The sequence below is a fragment of the Oncorhynchus tshawytscha genome, linkage group LG21 (genome assembly GCF_018296145.1).
Source record: "Oncorhynchus tshawytscha isolate Ot180627B linkage group LG21, Otsh_v2.0, whole genome shotgun sequence".
Lineage (NCBI taxonomy): Eukaryota > Metazoa > Chordata > Actinopteri > Salmoniformes > Salmonidae > Oncorhynchus > Oncorhynchus tshawytscha.
Window position 1 is genome coordinate 35541950 of NC_056449.1, and position 21989 is coordinate 35563938.

The window sequence follows — 21989 nt, forward strand, 5'->3', positions numbered from 1 at the left end:
TACTGACACTATAATCTACTGATATGAGTCTCATACCATGAAATGACATGCAGGGCTGTAGTTGTAGTACAATAAACAGATGTGACATCTGTGAGAGTTCCAGAGTCCCCTGTCTTCTGTGATGATTCTGCCTGACAGAACCACAACCCCATTCTGACACTTTCCATCGACACACTGTGACTAACTGTGAACCGGAGACGCAGCGATAGTCCTTTCCTTCTGTACATACTGATACACCAATAGAAAATCACTGACGTCGTGGCTACTAATTCGTTCCACAACAAGCATTAGCTAGCTGTAACTGCACCTTTGTTGATGGAGCTTGTGATCGTGATGGAGCTTGGTGAGCTGATTGCGGTGTATCCCATTGACCCTGAGGTTGGTTTGTTGCTTGAACAGGTGATGTAGCCTTTAGCTTGACAGGCTAACCATGACTTCACATGGTTAGCCACATGGGGTGGGGCTAAAGTGTCCCCTGCCGTGACTGGGATTTGAACCCCAACCTGGTTAACACACGTGCCTATCACAAAAAGACACTGTGCACACATCACAAACCCTTGACAAACGTGGCCTCGTTTTGTGCTAGATTCACCGTGCTCTGCTATACATGCTGGCAATACAGTGTCCTTGATTTCTTCATTTTCTTTAATACAGTACATGATTGTCGTTGAGAGTGCTGGAGTCTATTAGTCTTTAGCTAATACCCTGCAAAGAAATGGAGCCCTCCATCCCTCTTTCTCTCTCTCTTCCTGTCCCTTGTTTTTTTTGTGTTCCTATTTCCTGTGTTCCTATTTCCTGTGTTCCTATTTCCTGATTGCCTTGTCACTTTGATACCTACCCACATGTAATACTGTAATACCTCAACTACCTGGTACCCCTGCACATTGACTCAGTTCTGGTACTCCTTATATATAGCCTCATAACTACCTGGTACCCCTGCACATTGACTCAGTTCTGGTACTTATATATAGCCTCATAACTACCTGGTACCCCTGCACATTGACTCAGTTCTGGTACTCAGTTCTTATATATAGCCTCATAACTACCTGGTACCCCTGCACATTGACTCAGTTCTGGTACTCCTTATATATAGCCTCATAACTACCTGGTACCCCTGCACATTGACTCAGTTCTGGTACTCCTTATATATAGCCTCATAACTACCTGGTACCCCTGCACATTGACTCAGTTCTGGTACTCCTTATATATAGCCTCATAACTACCTGGTACCCCTTGCACATTGACTCAGTTCTGGTACTCCTTATATATAGCCTCATAACTACCTGGTACCCCTTGCACATTGACTCGGTTTGTGTAACTGTAGTAAATGTGTTACTATTTCCTTATATACATTTTTTCCAAATATTTGTCTTACTTTTTAACTCTGCATTGTTGTTAATGGGCTCGTAAATAAGCACTTCACTGTAAAGTCTACACCTGTTGTATTCGGCGTATGTGACCAATACAATTTGATTTCATTTATATTGCTCCCCCCCCTCCCTCCCTCCCTCCCTCCCTCCCTCCCTCCCCCCTCCCTCCCTCCCTCCCTCCCTCCCTCCTTTGATTTCATTTGTATTGCTCCCTCCCTCCCTCCCTCCCTCCCTCCCTCCCTTCCCTCCCTCCCTCCCCCTCCCTCCCCCTCCCTCCCTCCCCCACTCCTTTGATTTGATTTGTATCCCTCTCCCTCCCTCCCTCCCTCCCCCTCCCCCCTCCTTAGAGACGGTACTTCCTCAGCAGTTCTTGTTGCCACATGTACTTCCTCTCCGGGAAGCGTTCAGGAATCCTGATCCTGTGGAAGTCCTGGATGCACCTCTCCAGCTCCTGCTCCGGTGTTAACTTCTCCTTGTTGGCCTTCCTCTTGGCTGCAGCGTCCCGGTGCTCCCTGATCCCCATGGTCCTCACACGGAGCAGGTCCGTCTTCCTCCTCACCTCCGACGGCTGGAGCAGCTGAACGGGCCCTTTAGGGGAGGAGGAGGAAGGACAGAGAAGAAGACATTTTATTACAGTTTTTTTGGATTGCTTACACACTAAAATTAAAAGTAGTACACTATTAGCAAAACCTTACACTCAAGAAGCAAAACATCAGCCCCTATTTGCACAACTATAAGCACATTGTCAACCTCACACTTGTTGCAAAACTCTACACACAGTGATTTGAAAAACACTAAACACACTTAACATACATTACACACAAACATCTATCATGAAGTCACGTCCTTACAATACCAAAGCACTGACTGTCAGATTACCACACCCTCCAACCTATTGGTTCAACACAGTCATCAGGTGTGCAAACACTCGTTTGCTTCATTGTAGACACACCAATCAGGTGTATTAGCACTATAAAAAGCAAGCACAATGGAAAGAGTCAGAGAAAGAGGAGGAGGAGGACGAGGAGAACGAGGAGAACAAGGAGGACGAGGAGGACGAGGAGAACGAGGAGAACGAGGAGGACGAGGAGGACGAGGAGAAGGAGGAGGACGAGAAGGATGAGGAGAATGAGGAGGATGAGGAGGAGGAAGAGGAAGACAAGAAGGTGCTCAAAGAGGACCGAATCTGACAAATGAGATCCGCGCAACACTGGTTGACCACGTTGTCAACCACGGCCTGACGCTGAGGGAGGCTGGACTGCGAGTACAGCCAAATCTAAGCCGATATACAGTGGCAAGTGTGATGAGAACATTTAGACTGGAAAATAGGTATTGTAAAAATATCATCATATCAAAAACATCTGCACGGTTTCAGTAACTGCTTACAGTACTGTATTCTATGGACTATCAGCACTTCTGTTACCTTTTCCTGTGAAATTACTGTACTATTGTATACTGTTTTTTTTTTTCTACATAGGATTGAGGGTCAGGGACGACAAGGGGGAAGGCCTCCTATGTTCACAGAACAGCAAGAGAGGGAGATAGTAAACATGGTTTTGGCCAACAATGCTATAACACTGAAGCAGCTCCAAGCTGATATTGTCAATAACCATGCCATTTTCAACGACATCCATCAGGTCTCAACATCAACACTGCCACGCATCCTAAAGAAACAAACATATTCAAATGAAGCAAATTTATCGAGTGCCTTTCGAGCGCAATTCCGAAAGGGTGAAACGACTGCGGCATGATTATGCAGAGGTATGTATTCAGATCTACACTGAACTACACAATTTTGCCTGACACTGTTTTTCAGAGAGTTTTACGAATGGATGGAGAGGAGATCCAGCATGAGTTCATTTACGTAGATGAGGCTGGGTTCAACCTGACGAGAACACGAAGGAGGGGAAGAAACATCATTGGCCACAGGGCTATAGTCAATGTCCCAGGGCAACGTGGGGGTAATATAACACTCTGTGCAGCCATTACACAGAATGGGGTCCTCCACCGCCATGCCCATATGGGCCCTTACAACACAGCACTCATACTTACATTCTTGGACCAATTGCACAACATAACAGCAGCAAATCAAATCGATCATATGCAATACATTGTTGTCTGGGACAATGTGTCTTTCCACCGCTCTGCTCTGGTTCAGATCTGGTTTCAGCAACATCCACATTTCACCGTCCTATATCTTCCACCATACTCTCCATTCCTCAACCCTATAGAAGAGTTTTTCTCGGCATGGCGGTGGAAGGTATATGATCTCCGTCTCCAGGCTGAGGTACCCCTCATCCAAGCCATGGAGGAGGCCTGTGACCAGGTGGAGTTAGCAGCAATGCAAGGATGGATTCGTCATTCAAGACGTTTCTTTCCAAGGTGTCTTGCTAATGACAACATTACCTGCGATGTTGATGAAATTCTCTGGCCAGATCCAGCTAGGCGAAGAGACAATGTCTAGTTATTTTTTATTTTTTTATTTTGATCTTACAATATGTAAAGTGAAGTTTGGTTACAGTATTATGAATCTCCATGTCAACATTTTGGGCGTGTTGAGAAATAAATGAGTTTCTTCAGTCTGCAACATTGGTCTTGTGTAGTGTTTGGTGAATTGACATTATATTTGTACTTTGTTGATAGTAGCCTACTCTAATCATAGGGAAGTAGAAGTGCTAAAGGTGTTTTAGGTTTATCACAGCAGAGTGTAACTCGTGCAAACAGAGCATAGTAATGTGAAACGTCTGTGTTTCATATGGTACCAAAGTGTGGTTTTTAAAAAGAAGTGTAGAGTTTTTACAAGAGTTTAATTTTGCAAAGGCTCTGTAGTGTTTTGCTAATTGGGTGTGTGGTTGTGCTAATTGTGTGTAGTGTTTTGAAAACACGGGCCCTGTTTTGAAAACCGTGCTTAAGCAATCAAAAAAAACTGTAAACAGACACCTTTTCAAAACACCCAAAGTCACCGAAGGGATACAGCGGAGAGGTACAGAAAAGGAGGAACACCCACACCTTTCTTCAGTGGCCGGTCCAGGGTCTGGGCGACGGGGTGAGGCTGACGGCTGATGGAACCACAGATGACAGTGCCCTGAGGGGAACTGGCTTCTGATTGGGTCTCGGAGCAGGAAGTAGAGAGCTCGTTCAAAGATGTGCCACTCTCTCCCTCGCGCTCACTCTTGTGGCTCTTGCAGCAGCAGTCGCAGTGGGACGAAGACCACCTGGATGGGCCACCTGGAGAAGACACGTGTGTAGACAAACACACACATACACACACACACAACATTGAGTTTCATCTTGAATGAGCAAAATTCTCCTAACACCTGATTTCCATAACCGAAGGGACAGAAGTAGACAGAGACTGCAGGCTTCAGTTCACAAATGACTCACATATTGAATTCATCAGTTATCATAGACGTGAATAAATTGTTGTGACAAGAGAATCCTCACAATATACATTATTATTAGCTAACGCTCTCTCAGCCTACACTGACAGATGTATAATCAAACAGACCGGTAACTGAACAGACAAACCCTGACAGATGTGTAATGGAATGTCATCAAGACATCTTCCGCAGGATGTAGGGAGAGGGGCAGCATCACTTACCTTTCATTACTGAGTCTTTGAGTGCGTGCGTGTGTGATGGATATAGTGTGTGTGTGTGTGTGTGTGTGTTTGTGATGGATAAAGTGTGTGTGTGTGTGTGTAATGGATAAAGTGTGTGTGTGTGTGTAATGGATAAAGTGTGTGTGTGTAATGGATAAAGTGTGTGTGTGTGTGTAATGGATAATGTGTGTGTGTGTAATGGATAAAGTGTGTGTGTGTGTGTGTGTGTGTGTGTGTGTGTGTGTGTGTGTGTGTGTGTGTGTGTGTGATGGATAAAGTGTGTGTGTGTGATGGATAAAGTGTTTGTTTGTGTGTGATGAATAAAGTGTGTGCGTGTGCGTGTGTGTGTGTGTGTGTGTGCGCGCGTGCGTGTGTGAGTTGGATAAAGTGTGTGTGTGTGATGGATAAAGTGTTTGTTTGTGTGTGATGGATAAAGTGTGTGCGTGTGCGTGTGTGTGTGTGTGTGTGTGTGTGCGCGCGTGCGTGTGTGAGTTGGATAAAGTGTGCGTGTGTGTAGGGGTGTGTTGGATAAAGTGTGTGTGTGTGTAGGGGTGAGGGGATTTAAACATTTCTCTTTCAGATAAAGAAAGATACAGCTCTGACTTCCTCTAGACCTCCTCCTCTAGACCTCCTCCTCTAGACCTCCTCCTCTAGACCTCCATTACACCTCCTCCACTAGACCTCCTCCTCTAGACCTCCACTAGACCTCCTCCACTAGACATATTCCTCTAGACCTCCTCCTCTAGACCTTCACTAGACCTCCTCCTCTAGACCTCCACCAGACCTCTTCCTCTAGACCTTCTTCTCTAGACCTCCACTAGACCTCCTCCTCATGGAGGAGGAGCTCCACTAGACCTCCTCTAGACCTACTCTAGACCTCCTCCTCTAGACCTCCTCTAGACCTCCTCCTCTAGACCTCCACTAGACTGCGTCCTCTAGACCTCTACTAGACCTCCTCCTCTAGACCTCCACTAGACCTCCTCCTCTAGACATCCTCCTCTAGACCTCCTCTTCTAGACCTTCTCCACTAGACCTCCTCCTCTAGACCTACACTATATATCCTCTATACCTCCACTAGACCTCCTCCTCTAGACCTGCTCCACTAGTTCTCCACTAGACCTCCTCCTCTAGACCTCCACTAGACCTCCTCCATTAGGCCTCCACTAGACCTCCTCCTCTAGACCTCCTCCCCTAGACCTCCACTAGACCTCCTCCTCTAGACATCCATCACTAGACCACCACTAGACCTCCTCCTCTAGACCTCCACTAGACATCCTCTAGACCTCCACTAGACCTCCTCCTCTAGACCTCCACTAGACCTCCTCCTCTAGACCTCCACTAGACCTCCTCCTCTAGAACTCCTCTTCAAGAAATCCTCCTCTAGACCTCCTCCTCTAGATCTTCTCTAGACCTCCACCTCTAGACCTCCGCTAGACCTCCTCTAGACCTCCTCCTCTAGACCTCTAGACCTCCTCCTCTAGACCTCCACTAGACCTCCTCCTCAAGACCTCCTCTAGAACTCCTCTTCTAGAACTCCTCCTCTAGACGTCCACTAGACCACCTCCTTTAGACCTCCTCCTCTACTCCTCCACTAGACCCCCTCCTCTAGACCTCCACTAGACCTCATCCTCTAGACCTCCACTAGACCTCCTCCTCTAGACCTCTTCTCCAGACCTCCTCCTCTAGACCTCCTCCTTTAGAACTCCTACTCTAGACCTCTTCTAGACCTCTAGAACTCCTCCACTAGACCTCCTCTAGACCTCCTCCTCTAGACCACCTCCTTTAGACCTCCTCTACTCCTCCACTAGACCCTCTCCTCTAGACCTCCTCCTCTAGACCTGCACTAGACCTCCTCCTCTAGACCTCCTCCTTTAGACCTCCTCCTCTAGACCCCCTCCTCTAGACCTCCTCTTCTACTCCTCCACTAGACCCCCTCCTCTAGACCCCCTCCTCTAGACCCCCTCCTCTAGACCTCCTCCTCTAGACCTCTTCTATACATCCTCCTCTAGACCTCCTCTAGACCTCCTCCTCTAGACCTCCTCCTATAGACCTCCTCTAGACCACCTCCTCTAGACCTCCTCCACTAGACCACCTCCTCTAGACCACCTCCTCTAGATCTCCTCCTCTAGACCTCCTCCTCTAGACCTCCTCTAGACCACCTCCTCTAGACCTCCTCCACTAGACCACCTCCTCTAGACCACCTCCTCTAGAGCTCCTCCTATAGACCTCCTCTCGGCCTCCTCTAGACCTCCTCTAGACCTCCTCCTCTAGACCTCCTCTAGACCTCCTCTAGACCTCCTCTAGACCTCCTCCTCTAGACCTCCTCTAGACCTCCTCCTCTAGACCTCCTCTAGACCTCCTCCTCTAGACCTCCTCCAGACAGCATAACACCCTTCCTTCCCTTCGTACTCCCACTTCTCGTCCTCGCCTCTGAAACCAAAGTCAGTCTGAATTTGTCCTACATGCCCGCTAGACATTTCTCATTAAAACCATCACTGTAGCAACTTCATACAGTACACACAGGGAGAGGGAGAGAAAAAAAAGGGTTTTCCTATGGGGACAGCCAAATAACCCTTTTGGAACCCTTTTTTCTATGAGTATACATAGTGAACTACTTTTGACGATGTTTAGGGAATAGGTTGTCATTTGGGAGGAAACCTAAGACATCATTAATCCTGGGTGTTACACATGCAATAGCAGCAGAATGAGGTTGCTGAGATGGGGGAGGAGTGAAGTGTGTGTGTGTGTGTGTGTGTGTGTGTGTGTGTGTGTGTGTGTGTGTGTGTGTGTGTGTGTGTGTGTGTGTGTGTGTGTGTGTGTGTGTGTGTGTGTGTGTGTGGGTCAGACTGGTTTTTTGACCTGCTGTCAGTGAGGATTGATACGAGCAGTAAAACTGACAGTGGTTCAACTGCCTGTGGATATGCCCTTACACACACGCACAAACACACTCACACATAGACACACACACAATTACACAAAGACACACACACACACGCACACAGCCTCTGGATATGCTCTGAATAGGATGTTTTCCAGTAGAAGTCTTACCAAGGTAAAATGTGACTGTCTTCGGAACCTGAGGCCAGACTAGCAAATGAAAGAAGGCCAAGGTGCTGGGAAGGTTAAGATGGAAAACAGAAGACTACGACTGGGAAGGTTAAGATGGAAAACAGAAGACTACAACTGGGAAGGTTAGGAGGAAAACAGAAGACTACGACTGGGAAGGTTAGGAGGAACACAGAAGACTACGACTGGGAAGGTTAGGAGAAAAACAGAAGACTACGACTGGGAAGGTTAGGAGGAAAACAGAAGACTACGACTGGGAAGGTTAGGAGGAAAACAGAAGACTACATCTGGGAAGGTTAGGAGGAAAACAGAAGACTACATCTGGGAGGGTTAGGAGGAAAACAGAAGACTACATCTGGGAAGGTTAGGAGGAAAACAGAAGTCTACATCTGGGAAGGTTAGGAGGAACACAGAAGACTACGTCTGGGTAGGTTAGGAGGAAAACAGAAGACTATGACTGGGAAGGTTAGGAGGAAAACAGAAGACTACATCTGGGAAGGTTAGGAGGAAAACAGAAGACTACATCTGGGAAGGTTAGGAGGAAAACAGAAGACTACATCTGGGAAGGTTAGAGGAACACAGAAGACTACATCTGGGAAGGTTAGGAGGAACACAGAAGACTACGTCTGGGAAGGTTAGGAGGAACACAGAAGACTACGTCTGGGTAGGTTAGGAGGAAAACAGAAGACTATGACTGGGAAGGTTAGGAGGAAAACAGAAGACTAAGACTGGGAAGGTTAGGAGGAAAACATGGACGGGGAGACCTCATCCTAGATCAGCATTCCTACTCTGAGACACTTTGTGAATACAGGCCCTGGCTTTGTGCCTTTACAGACTACAAGCATTGAATGATTCATTTATTTTCAGATTTGTTTTATATTCACGCATGTCTTTGAGGATCTTGTATCTTCCCTAAAGAAACATTATTCCATTTCAACGTTCCCATTTATGTTTTTTTAATTCTCTATAACCTGGAAGGGAAGACATGCCCGCTGACTCCGCTCTGATCTCCTTACAGGAATACAACCATCTAAAACAATAATACGACTACTCAAGCATAGACAGTCTAAATGGACAAAATCATCCGACATGTAATTGTTTTCCCCATACAAGGCTCTAGTCTCAACAGCAATAACATGTCTCAATACCAGTAATCATTGGGCCATTACCTGCAGACAGTGTTTACGTCCCAAATAACACCCTATTCCCTACACAGTGCACTAGTTCTGTCCAGGGCTCATAGAGCTCTGGTCAAAAGTAGTGCACTATATAGAGATTAGGGTGTCATTTGGTATGCAAGCCCAGTGCATTTGGCAATTGATATGAAACAAGGAGTTTAGTTCAACAGGGATTTGAGCCTCTCAGCTTTTTACTGTAATAACAGCCTCATCTCTGCATAGTGATGTGACTGCATTAGTCTGATAGCAGAGAGAGAGAGAGTTTCCCATGCCAATAAAGCCCCTTGAATTGAATTGAGAGAGATGCTAACAGCTTTTTAATGGCTAATCCATGGCTGAGTCCCAAATGGCACCCTATTCCCTATATAGTCTACTAGTTTTGATCAAGGCCCTATGAGTCATGGTCATAAGTAGGGCACTGTAATAGGGAATAGGGTGTCATTTGGGACAGGAACTGAGTAGAGGCAAATCAGACCATCAATGTCTCCTCATAGAGAGAATCAGACTGCATTGGGAACTGTGCCCACCAAACAGAGAGGTAGGGAGAGAGAGAGAAACAGAGGGGAGGGAGGGAGGGAGGGAGGGAGGGAGGGAGGGAGGGAGGGAGGGAGGGAGGGAGGGAGGGAGGGAGGGAGGGAGGGAGGGAGGGAGGGAGGGAGGGAGGGAGGGAGGGAGGGAGGGAGGGAGAAAACAGGGAGGGAGTGAGAAACAGACGGGAGAGAGAGAAACAGGGAGGGAGTGAGGGAGGGAGAAAGAGAGGTAGGGAGAGAGAAAAACAGGGAGGGAGGGAGAAACAGATGGGAGAGAGAGATAGAAACAAGGAGGGAGAGAGAGAGAAACCGGGAGGGAGAGAGAGAAGCAGAGGGAGAGAGAGAAACCGGGAGGGAGAGAGAGAATCAGAGGGAGAGAGAGAAACCGGGAGGGAGAGAGAGAAGCAGAGGGAGAGAGAGAAACCGGGAGGGAGAGAGAGAAGCAGAGGGAGAGAGAGAAACAGGGACGGAGTGAGAAACAGACAGGAGAGAGAGAGAAACAATGAAAACAATGTACTGAGCAAATGTCAAATTGGCTTTTTACCAAATTACCGTACAACAGACCATGTATTCACCCTGCACACCCTAATTGACAACCAAACAAACCAAAACAAAGGCAAAGTCTTCTCATGCTTTGTTGGTTTCAAAAAAGCCTTCGACGCAATTTGGCATGAGAGTCTGCTATACAAATTGATGGAAAGTGGTGTTGGGGGTAAAACATACAACATTATAAAATCCATGTACACAAACAACAAGTGTGCGGTTAAAATTGGCAAAAAAACACACACATTTCTTCACACAGGGTCGTGGGGTGAGACAGGGATGCAGCTTAAGCCCCACCCTCTTCAACATATATATTAACGAATTGGCGCGGGCACTAGAAAAGTCTGCAGCACCCGGCCTCACCCTACTAGAATCGGAAGTCAAATGTCTGCTGTTTGCTGATGATCTGGTGCTTCTGTCACCAACCAAGGAGGGCCTACAGCAGCACCTAGACCTTATGCACAGATTCTGTCAGACCTGGACCCTGACAGTAAATCTCAGTAAGACTAAAAAAATAATGGTGTTCAAAAAAGGTCCAGTCACCAGGACCACAAATACAAATTCCATCTAGACACTGTTGCCCTAGAGCACACAAAAAACTATACATACCTTGGCCTAAACATCAGCGCCACAGGTAACTTCCACAAAGCTGTGAACGATCTGAGAGACAAGGCAAGAAGGGCATTCTATGCCATGAAAAGAAACATAAATTTCAACATACCAATTAGGATTTGGCTAAAAATACTTGAATCAGTCATAGAGCCCATTGCCCTCTATGGTTGTGAGTTCTGTGGTCCGCTCACCAACCAAGACTTCACAAAATGGGACAAACACCAAATTGAGACTGCACGCAGAATTCTGCAAAAATATCCTCCGTGTACAACGTAGAACAACGAATAATGCAAGCAGAGCCGAATTAGGCCGATACCCACTAATTATCAAAATCCAGAAAAGAGCCATTAAACTCTATAACCACTTAAAAGGAAGCGATTCCCAAACCTTCCACAACAAAGCCATCACCTACAGAGAGATGAACCTGGAGAAGAGTCCCCTAAGCAAGCTGGTCCTGGGGCTCTGTTCACAAACACAAACACACCCTACAGAGCCCCAGAACATCAGCACAATTAGACCCAACCAAATCATGAGAAAACAAAAAGATAATTACTTGACACATTGGAAAGAATTTACAAAAAAACAGAGCAAACTAGAATGTTATTTGGCCCTACACAGAGAGTACACAGCGGCAGAATACCTGACCACTGTGACTGACCCCAAATTAAGGAAAGCTTTGACTATGTACAGACTCAGTGAGCATAGCCTTGCTATTGAGAAAGCCCGCCATAGGCAGACATGGCTCTCAAGAGAAGACAGGCTATGTGCTCACTGCCCACAAAATGAGGTGGAAACTGAGCTGCACTTCCTAACCTCCTGCCCAATGTATGACCATATTAGAGAGACATATTTCCCTCAGATTACACAGATCCACAAAGAATTCGAAAACAAATGCAATTTTGATAAACTCCCATATCTACTGGGTGAAATTCCACAGTGTGCCATCACAGCAGCAAGATTTGTGACCTGTTGCCGCGAGAAAAGGGCAACCAGTGAAGAACAAACACCATTGTAAATACAACCCATATTTATGCTAATTTATTTTCTCTTGTATACCTTAACCATTTGTACATTGTTAAAACACTGTATATATATAATATGACATTTGTAATGTCTTTATTGTTTTGAAACCTCTGTATGTGTAATGTTTACTGTTAATTTTTATTGTTTATTTCACTTTATATATTCACTTTATATATTATCTACCTCACTTGCTTTGGCAATGTTAACACATGTTTCCCATGCCAATAAAGCCCTTGAATTGAATTGAATTGAAACATGGAGGGAGAGAGAGAAACAGGGAGGGAGAGAGAGAAGCAGAGGGAGGAAGGGAGAGAGGGATGGAGAGAAATAGAGATGGAGGGAGAAAGAGAGGGAGGGAGAGAAACAGAGGGAGGGAGAGAGAGAAATGGGGAGGGAGGGATGGAGAGAAACAGAGGGAGGGAGAAAGAGAGGGAGGGATGGATGGAGAGAAATAGAGATGGAGGGAGAAAGAGAGGGAGGGATGGAGAGAAATAGAGATGGAGGGAGAAAGAGAGGGAGGGATGGAGAGAAACAGAGAGTGAGGGATGGAGAGAAACAGAAGGAGGGAGGGAGAGAGAGGGAGGGATGGAGAGAAATAGAGATGGAGGGATGGAAAGAGAGGGAGGGATGGAGAGAAACAGAGAGGGAGGGATGGGAGAAAACAGAGGGGGGAGAGAGGGAGAGAGGGAGGGATGGAGAGAAACAGAGAGGGAGGGATGGAGAGAAAGAGGGAGTGATGGAGAGAAACAGAGAGGGAGGGATGGAGAGAAACAGAGGGAGGGGTGGAGAGAAACAGAGAGGGAGGGATGGAGAGAAACAGAGGGAGGGAGAGAGAGAGAAACAGGGAGAGGGAGGGAGGGGGAAGGAGGGGAGGTAGAGAAACAGGCAGGCAGGGAGAGACAGGGGGAGGAGAGAATCAAAGATGGAGGGAGGGAGAGAAACAGGGAGGGAGAGGAGAGTGGATGCTAGTGTGAATTGTTTTAAATGGACGATTGTTGCATCACAGCAACATCATAGAGAGATAAAATATAGTATAGATAAAATATAGTGGTTGGCTAGGAACAAGGCCAAATAATAGCATCTCCTCATAGGAGAGGAGCTATGTACAGAGAAAGAACAGAGCTGGGCATGTCAAATCAAATCAAAGTTTATTTGTCACGTGCGCCGAATACAACAGGTGTAGTAGACCTTACAGTGAAATGCTGAATACAACAGGTGTAGTAGACCTTACAGTGAAATGCTGAATACAACAGGTGTAGGTAGACCTTACAGTGAAATGCTGAATACAACAGGTGTAGTAGACCTTACAGTGAAATGCTGAATACATCAGGTGTAGTAGACCTTACAGTGAAATGCTGAATACAACAGGTGTAGTAGACCTTACAGTGAAATGCTGAATACAACAGGTATAGTAGACCTTACAGTGAAATGCTGAATACAACAGGTGTAGTAGACCTTACAGTGAAATGCTGAATACAACAGGTATAGTAGACCTTACAGTGAAATGCTGAATACAACAGGTGTAGTAGACCTTACAGTGAAATGCTGAATACAACAGGTATAGTAGACCTTACAGTGAAATGCTGAATACAACAGGTGTAGGAGACCTTACAGTGAAATGCTGAATACAACAGGTGTAGTAGACCTTACAGTGAAATGCTGAATACAACAGGTGTAGTAGACCTTACAGTGAAATGCTGAATACAACAGGTGTAGTAGACCTTACAGTGAAATGCTGAATACAACAGGTATAGTAGACCTTACAGTGAAATGCTGAATACAACAGGTGTAGTAGACCTTACAGTGAAATGCTGAATACAACAGGTGTAGTAGACCTTACAGTGAAATGCTGAATACAGCAGGTGTAGTAGACCTTACAGTGAAATGCTGAATACAACAGGTGTAGTAGACCTTACGGTGAAATGCTGAATACAACAGGTGTAGTAGACCTTACAGTGAAATGCTGAATACATCAGGTGTAGTAGACCTTACAGTGAAATGCTGAATACAACAGGTGTAGTAGACCTTACAGTGAAATGCTGAATACAACAGGTGTAGTAGACCTTACAGTGAAATGCTCACTTACAGGCTCTAACCAACAGTGCAATTTCAAACAAACAAAAAGGTATTAGGTTTGAGTTTGAGTTTATTTTATTTTTACAGGGACAGGGCACATTAATCAACGTTTCAGTGAAAGTGACGGTTTTAGCCAGCTGGCTAATTTTCAACCGCAGTCCCTGGGCAGGTTATTAAAAACAATTACAATATAGACAGTAGCAACATAGGACAAGCAAGACATAGCATACAGACAGAGCAACATAGGACAAGCCAGACGTAGCATACAGACAGAGCAACATAGGACAAGCAAGACATAGCATACAGACAGAGCAACATAGAACAAGCAAGACATAGCATACAGACAGAGCAACATAGAAAAAGCAAGACATAGCATACAGACAGAGCAACATAGAAAAAGCCAGACATAGCATACAGACAGAGCAACATAGAAAAAGCAAGACATAGCATACAGACAGAGCAACATAGGACAAAAAGCAGCAAGACAAAATTCATAAAAGCAACAAAGTGTTTCCACACCTCACAAGTTACAGACAACAGACAACATGGAAAACGGCAATACACAGCTAGGGACCATGTTCACAGATCTGATTGACCTTTAGCCATGTCTTCAAGCATTTTGTGAAAGTGTGAAAAGTGGTGCAGTTATGTGTGTCTGATGGCAGTGTATTCCAGACATGGGAAGCTCTCACAGAGAAAACAGATTTACTAAATGTGCTTTTCCTTAAGGGAACTATACAGTCACCTCTCATGGCAGACCTTGTGGATCTGCTGCCATATGTCTGGGTTTTCTGTTTACCAAAAATACTGAGTGGAGGGGGTACTGCACAAGATTTTCCCAACTCAGGAGGTGAACAGTAGGTAAGTAAAGAAATAAAACAACAGTAAAAAGACAGGCTATATACAGTAGCGAGGCTATAAAAGTAGCGAGGCTACATACAGACACCGGTTAGTCAGGCTGATTGAGGTAGTATCTAGATATGGTTAAAGTGACTATGCATATATGATAAAAAGAGAGTAGCAGTAGCATAAAAGAGGGGTTTGAGGGTGGGTGTAGGGACACAATGCAGATAGCCTGATTAGGCAATGTGCGGGAACACTAGTTGGTTGGGCTAATTGAGGTAATATGTACAGTTGAAGTCAGAGGTTTAAATACTCTTAGAGTCATTAAAACTTGTTTTCCAATCACTCCACAAATTTCTTGTTAACAAACTATTATTTTGGCAAGTCGGTTAGGACATCAACTTTGAGCATGCCACAAGTCATTTTTCCAACAATTGTTTACAGACAGATTATTTCACTTTTAATTCACTGTTCAGGAGTCTTATGGCTTGGGGGTAGAAGCTGACAAGGAGCCCATTGGTCCTGGACTTGGCTCTCCGGTACCACTTGCCATGCGGTAGTAGAGAGAACAGTCTATGGCTGAAGTGGCTGGGGTCTTTGACCATTTTTAGGGCCTTCCTCTGACACCGCCTGGTGTAGAGGTCCTGGATGGCAGACAGCTTAGCCCCAGTGATGTACTGGGCCGTACGCACTACCCTCTGTAGTGCCTTGCGGCTCAGTCAACCATGCAACTGCTCAGGCAACCATGCAACTGCTCAGGCAACCATGCAACAGGATGCTCTCGGTGCTGCGGCTGTAGAACCTTTTGAGGACCTGAGGACCCATGCCAAATCGTTTTAGTTTCCTGAGGGAGAATAGGCTTTGTCGTGCCCTCTTCACAACTGTCTTGGTGGATGGACACCAAGGAAGTTGAAGCTCTCAACCTGCTCCACTACAGCCCCGTCGATGAGAATGGGGGCGTGCTCGGTCCTCCTTTTCCCGTAGTCCACAATCATCTCCTTAGTCTTGGCTACGTTGAGGGATAGGTTGTTATTCTGGCACAACCCGGCCAGGTCTCTGACCTCCTCCCAATAGGCGGTCTCATTGTTGTCGGTGATCAGGCCTACCACTATTGTGTCGTCTGCAAACTTAATGATGGTGTTGGAGTTGTGCCTGTCCATGCAGTCATGGGTGAACAAGGAGTACAGGAGGGGACCGAGCACACACCCCTGAGGGGCTCCAGTGTTGAGGATCAGCGTGGCAGATGTGTTGTTACCTACTCTTACCACCTGGGGGCGGCCCGTCAGAAAGCACAGGATCCAGTTGCAGAAGGAGGTGGTTAAGGGCATTCACAAGGGCATTCACCACCCCCTCTATCTCTCGACCTCTCACTCTCCCAGAAACCCCATAATAGCGTCATACACATTTCAGGGCAGTTACTGTTGAAGGTTTGTTTTCTATACAGAACATTCATGATGGAAACAAACTTTAACAGTACAGAAAGAAAAAATAATAATTTCAGGAACCGCATCCATAACCTGACATACATGTTTTAAATCTTTATATCTTTTAATATTTTATACACCTTGCTCCTAGGCGACCGTGCCTAGTTCCTAGATGACCGTACCTTGTTCCTAGACTACCGCGCCTTGTTCCTAGACGACCGTGCCTTGTTCCTAGACGACCATGTCTAGACAACCGCGCCTTGTTCCTAGACGACCGCGCCTTGGTCCTAGACGACCACGTCTAGACAGCCACGCCAAAAAAAAATCTGTTCCACTCCAGACCAAGTCAGACACCACCCAAAAAAAATCACCCAGTCAGACACACCCAGTCAGACACACCCAGACAGACACACACACACAGACAGACACACAGACACACCCAGTCAGACACACCCACCCAGACAGACACACCCAGTCAGACACACCCAGTCAGACACACCCAGTCAGACACACCCAGACACACCCAGTCAGACACACCCAGACAGACAGACACACCCAGTCAGACACACCCAGTCAGACACACCCAGACAGACACACCCAGACACACCCAGACAGACACACCCAGACAGACACACCCAGTCAGACACACCCAGTCAGACACACCCAGTCAGACACACCCAGACAGACACACACAGACAGACACACCCAGTCAGACACACCCAGTCAGACACACAGACACACACCAGACAGACACACACAGACAGACACACACAGACAGACACACCCAGACAGACACACCCAGACAGACACACCCAGTCAGACACACCCAGACAGACACACCCAGTCAGACACACCCAGACAGACACACCCAGTCAGTCACACCCAGTCAGACACACCCAGTCAGACACACCCAGACAGACACACACAGACAGACACACACAGACAGACACACCCAGTCAGACACACCCAGTCAGATACACCCACCCAGACACACCCAGTCAGACACACCCAGTCAGACACACCCAGTCAGACACAACCAGTCAGACACACCCAGACAGACACAACCAGTCAGACACACCCAGTCAGACACACCCAGCGTAGCTGGAAATGATCAATGATGAAAATGATCAATTAGCCTTTTAAAATTATAAATGTGGATTAGCTAACACAATGGGCCATTTGAACACAGGAGTGATGGTTGCTGATAATGGGCCTCTGTACACCTATGTAGATATTCCATAAAACATCTGCCATTTCCACCTCCAATAGTCATTTACAATGACAATTTGATGTTATTTTAATGGACAATTTTTTTTTTTTTTTCAAAAACAAGGAAATTTCTGTGACCCCAAACATTTGAATGGTAGTGTTCTCCAAACCAACACAAAACCATCAGATATTCTGTCTCCATATTCTCCGTCTGACTCCCTCTGTCTCCAGTGAGATCCTTTGTCTGACTTCCTCTTCTCCAGCGAGATCCTTTGTCTGACTCCCTCTGTCTCCAGTGAGATCCTTTGTCTGACTCCCTCTGTCTCCAGTGAGTTCCTTTGTCTGACTCCCTCTGTCTCCAGTGAGATCCTTTGTCTGACTCCATATGTCTCCAGTGAGATCCTCAGTCTGACTGTCACGCCCTGACCTTAGTTATCTTTGTTTTCTTAATTATTCTGGTTAGGTCAGGGTGTGACGAGGGTGGTTTGTTTAGTTTTTGTATTGTCTAGGGGTTTTTGTATGTCTATGGGTTTTTGTATTGTCTAGGGGTTTTTGTATTGTCTAGGGGTTTTTGTATGTCTAGGGGTTTTTATATGTCTAGAGGGTTTTATGTCTATGGTTGCCTAGATTGGTTCTCAATCAGAGGCAGCTGTTTATCGTTGTCTCTGATTGGGGACCATATTTAGGCAGCCATATTCATTGGGTATTTTGTGGGCTATTTTGTGGGTAGTTGCCTGTGTCTGCACTCGTTGTTCATAGCTTCACGTTCGTTTTGTTGTTTTGTATAGTTTGGTAAGTGTTCTTCGTTTATTAAAAAGAATGTATTCTCATCACGCTGCGCCTTGGTCTCCTCTATACGACGAACGTGACAGAATAACCCACCGAACAAGGACCAAGCAGCGTGAAAAGGAGGAGCAGCATTGGACCTGGGAGGAAATATTGGATGGGGCAGGACCCTGGAAGCAGCCGGGGGAGTATCGCCTTTCTGAGGAGGAAAGAGAGGCAGCGAAAGCAGAACGGCGACACTACAAGGAGAAATACCGGAGAATAGAGGAACGGTGATGATATGAAGGTACACGGCACGGAAGCCTGAGAGGCAGCACCAATATTGTTTTGGGGGAGGCACACGAGGAGATTGCATGAGTAAGGTCGGAGACCTAAGCCAACTCCTCGTACTTACTGTGGGGAGCGTGTTACTGGTCAGGCACCGTGTTATGCGGTGGAACGCACGGTGTCTCCAGTACGCTATTCTAGCCCGGTGCGCTCTATTCCAGCTCCTCGCATTGGCCGGGCTAGAATGGGCATCCAGCCAGGAAGGAGGGTGCCGGCTCAGCGCTCCTGGTCTCCGGTGAGTCTGCACAGCCCTGTGCGTCCTGTGCCAGCTCCCTGCATTTGCAGGGTGAAAATAAACATCCAGCCAGGACGGGTTGTGTCAGCTCTACACTCCAGACCTCCAGTGCGCCTCCAGGGTCCAGTACGTCCTGCTCCTCGCACTCGCCCTGAGGTGTGTGTCCCCAGCCTGGTACCACCAGTGCCGGCACCATGCACCAGGCCTACAGTACCCAGTCCAGAGCGTCCGGCTACAGTACCCAGTCCAGAGCGTCCGGCGACAGTACCTAGTCCAGAGCGTCCGGCAACAGTACCCAGTCCAGAGCGTCGGGCAACAGTACCTAGTCCAGAGCATCCGGCGACAGTACCCAGTCTAGAGCGTCCGGCGACAGTACCCAGTCCAGAGCGTCCGGCAACAGTACCCAGTCCAGAGCGTCAGGCGACAGTACCCAGTCCAGAGCGTCCGGCAACAGTACCCAGTCTAGAGCGTCGGGCAACAGTACCCAGTCCAGAGCGTCGGGCAACAGTACCCAGTCTAGAGCGTCCGGCAACAGTACCCAGTCTAGAGCGTCCGGCAACAGTACCCAGTCTAGAGCGTCGGGCAACAGTACCCAGTCTAGAGCGTCCGGCAACAGTACCCAGTCTAGAGCGTCCGGCAACAGTACCCAGTCCAGAGCGTCGGGCAACAGTACCTAGTCCAGAGATCCGGCGACAGTACCCAGTCTAAGAGCGTCCGGCGACAGTACCCAGTCCAGAGCGTCCGGCAACAGTACCCAGTCTAGAGCGTCAGGCGACAGTACCCAGTCCAGAGCGTCCGGCGATAGTACCCAGTCCAGAGCGTCCGGCAACAGTACCTAGTCCAGAGCATCCCCAGTACCCCAGAGCGTCCGGCGACTACCCAGTCCAAAGCGTCCGGCAACAGTACCCAGTCCAGAGCGTCCGGCAACAGTACCCAGTCCAGAGCGTCCGGCGACAGTACCCAGTCCAGAGCGTCCGGCGACGGTACCCAGCCCAGGGTCTCCAGTGACGGTCCCCAGCCCGGGGTCTCCAGTGACGGTCCCCAGCCCAGGGTCTCCAGTGACGGTCCCCAGCCCGGGGTCTCCAGTGACGGTCCCCAGCCCGGGGTCTCCAGTGACGGTCCCCAGTCCGGGGTCTCCAGCTCAGTAATGAGCCACCGGCGATGATCCACGGGTCAGTGCTACAAGGGCGGAGGGATCAATGTAAAGAAGGGGGGCGGCGTCCAGAGCCGCCAGCAAAGTTAAATGCCCACCCAGACCCTCCCATATATGTTTAGGTTTGCAGCCGGGAGTCCGCAACTTTGGGGGTGGGTACTGTCACGCCCTGACCTTAGTTATCTTTGTTTTCTTTATGAGTGAGTTCCTCCGTTTAACTCCCTCTGTCTCCAGTGAGTTCCTCCGTCTGACTCCCTCTGTCTCCAGTGAGTTCCTCCGTCTGACCCCCTCTGTCTCCAGTGAGTTCCTCCGTCTGACTCCCTCTGTCTCCAGTGAGTTCCTCCGATTGACTCCCTCTGTCTCCAGTGAGTTCCTCCAATTGACTCCCTCTGTCTCCAGTGAGTTCCTCCGTGACTCCCTCTGTCTCCAGTGAGTTCCTCCGATTGACTCCCTCTGTCTCCAGTGAGTTCCTCCGTCTGACTCCCTCTGTCTCCAGTGAGTTCCTCCATCTGACTCCCTCTTCTCCAGTGAGTTCCTCCGTCTGACTCCCTCTGTCTTCAGTGAGTTCCTCCGTCTGACTCCCTCTGTCTCCAGTGAGTTCCTCCGTCTGACTCCCTCTGTCTCCAGTGAGTTCCTCCGTTTGACTCCCTCTGTCTCCAGTGAGTTCCTCCATCTGACTCCCTCTGTCTCCAGTGAGTTCCTCCGTCTGACTCCCTCTGTCTCCAGTGAGTTCCTCCGTCTGACTCCCTCTGTCTCCAGTGAGTTCCTCCGTCTGACTCCCTCTGTCTCCAGTGAGTTCCTCCGTCTGACTCCCTCTGTCTCCAGTGAGTTCCTCCGTTTGACTCCCTCTGTCTCCAGTGAGTTCCTCCATCTGACTCCCTCTGTCTCCAGTGAGTTCCTCCGTCTGACTCCCTCTGTCTCCAGTGAGTTCCTCCGTCTGACTCCCTCGGTCTCCAGTGAGTTCCTCCGTTTGACTCCCTCTGTCTCCAGTGAGTTCCTCCGTTTGACTCCCTCTGTCTCCAGTGAGTTCCTCCGTCTGACTCCCTCTGTCTCCAGTGAGTTCCTCCGTCTGACTCCCTCTGTCTCCAGTGAGTTCCACCGTCTGACTCCCTCTGTCTCCAGTGAGTTCCTCCGTTTGACTCCCTCTGTCTCCAGTGAGTTCCTCCGTCTGACTCCCTCTGTCTCCAGTGAGTTCCTCCATCTGACTCCAGTGAGTTCCTACGTTCCTGCCACTGCCTCAGGCCAAGCCTTGTTTACGTGCTTATTAAATCACAAATTAGGCCAGAGTGTCCTTGCATGGGGATAAGCTATCTAGCCTGGCAGAGACAGCAGGGATTAATGTCCTTGTATAGACAGAGACAGAAACAGAGAGGATGGAGAATGAGACAGACAGAGAGAGAGGGATGGGGGGTGAGAGACAGAGAGAGAGAGAGACAAAAATTGAGATAGGGGAGGGAAGAGAGACAAAGAGAAGGGGAGGTGGAGAGAGAGAGACAAAGAGAAGGGGAGGTGGAGAGAGAGAGACAAAGAGAAGGGGAGGTGAGAGAGAGAGAGAGAGAGAGAGAGAGAGAGAGAGACACCCATAATACTCAAACAGCTAGCCACAAAAAGTAGAGGTAGTATTCATAGTGTCTCTGTATTAGGGCTGATCTAGGATCAGTCCCCATCTGTCCATGTAATTCTCAGTCATTATAATCTAAAGGCAAAATGCATCCTAGATCAGCATTAATCTAACACAGGAAGAGCAAGGTTCATTTGAGGAGGTCACCCCGCCCTCTCGCAGACCTGTGGCTAGAGTACATCATTATGTCTATATCACTGGGTTTAATGATGCCTGAAATAATATGTGCATAGATTAAAATAACTGAATCCTAAATGACCAGCCCACCCACTCTAGAGCAACCCTTAATCACATACACAGAGAGAGAGAGAGACACACACACACACACACACACACTAATCAGGATGCGTAGTAATGAGAGAAAGAGCTGACGGTACACTGAGATGGTTCCG

The 21989-nt window shown here is 47.7% G+C and overlaps 1 protein-coding gene across 1 annotated transcript in view; it reads right to left on the reverse strand.

Annotated features, from left to right (window-relative positions):
- Nucleotides 1-1713: 1713 nt before the first annotated feature.
- Nucleotides 1714-21989, reverse strand: part of LOC112220578 (BTB/POZ domain-containing protein KCTD16-like) — a 49852-nt gene continuing 29576 nt past the window's right edge. The window contains exons 2-3 of the mRNA XM_042303407.1: nt 4380-4598; nt 1714-1958 (exon numbers count right to left, since the gene is read on the reverse strand). Of these exons, the coding sequence (XP_042159341.1) occupies nt 1714-1958; nt 4380-4598 (464 nt within the window). The remainder of the gene's footprint in view (nt 1959-4379; nt 4599-21989) is intronic.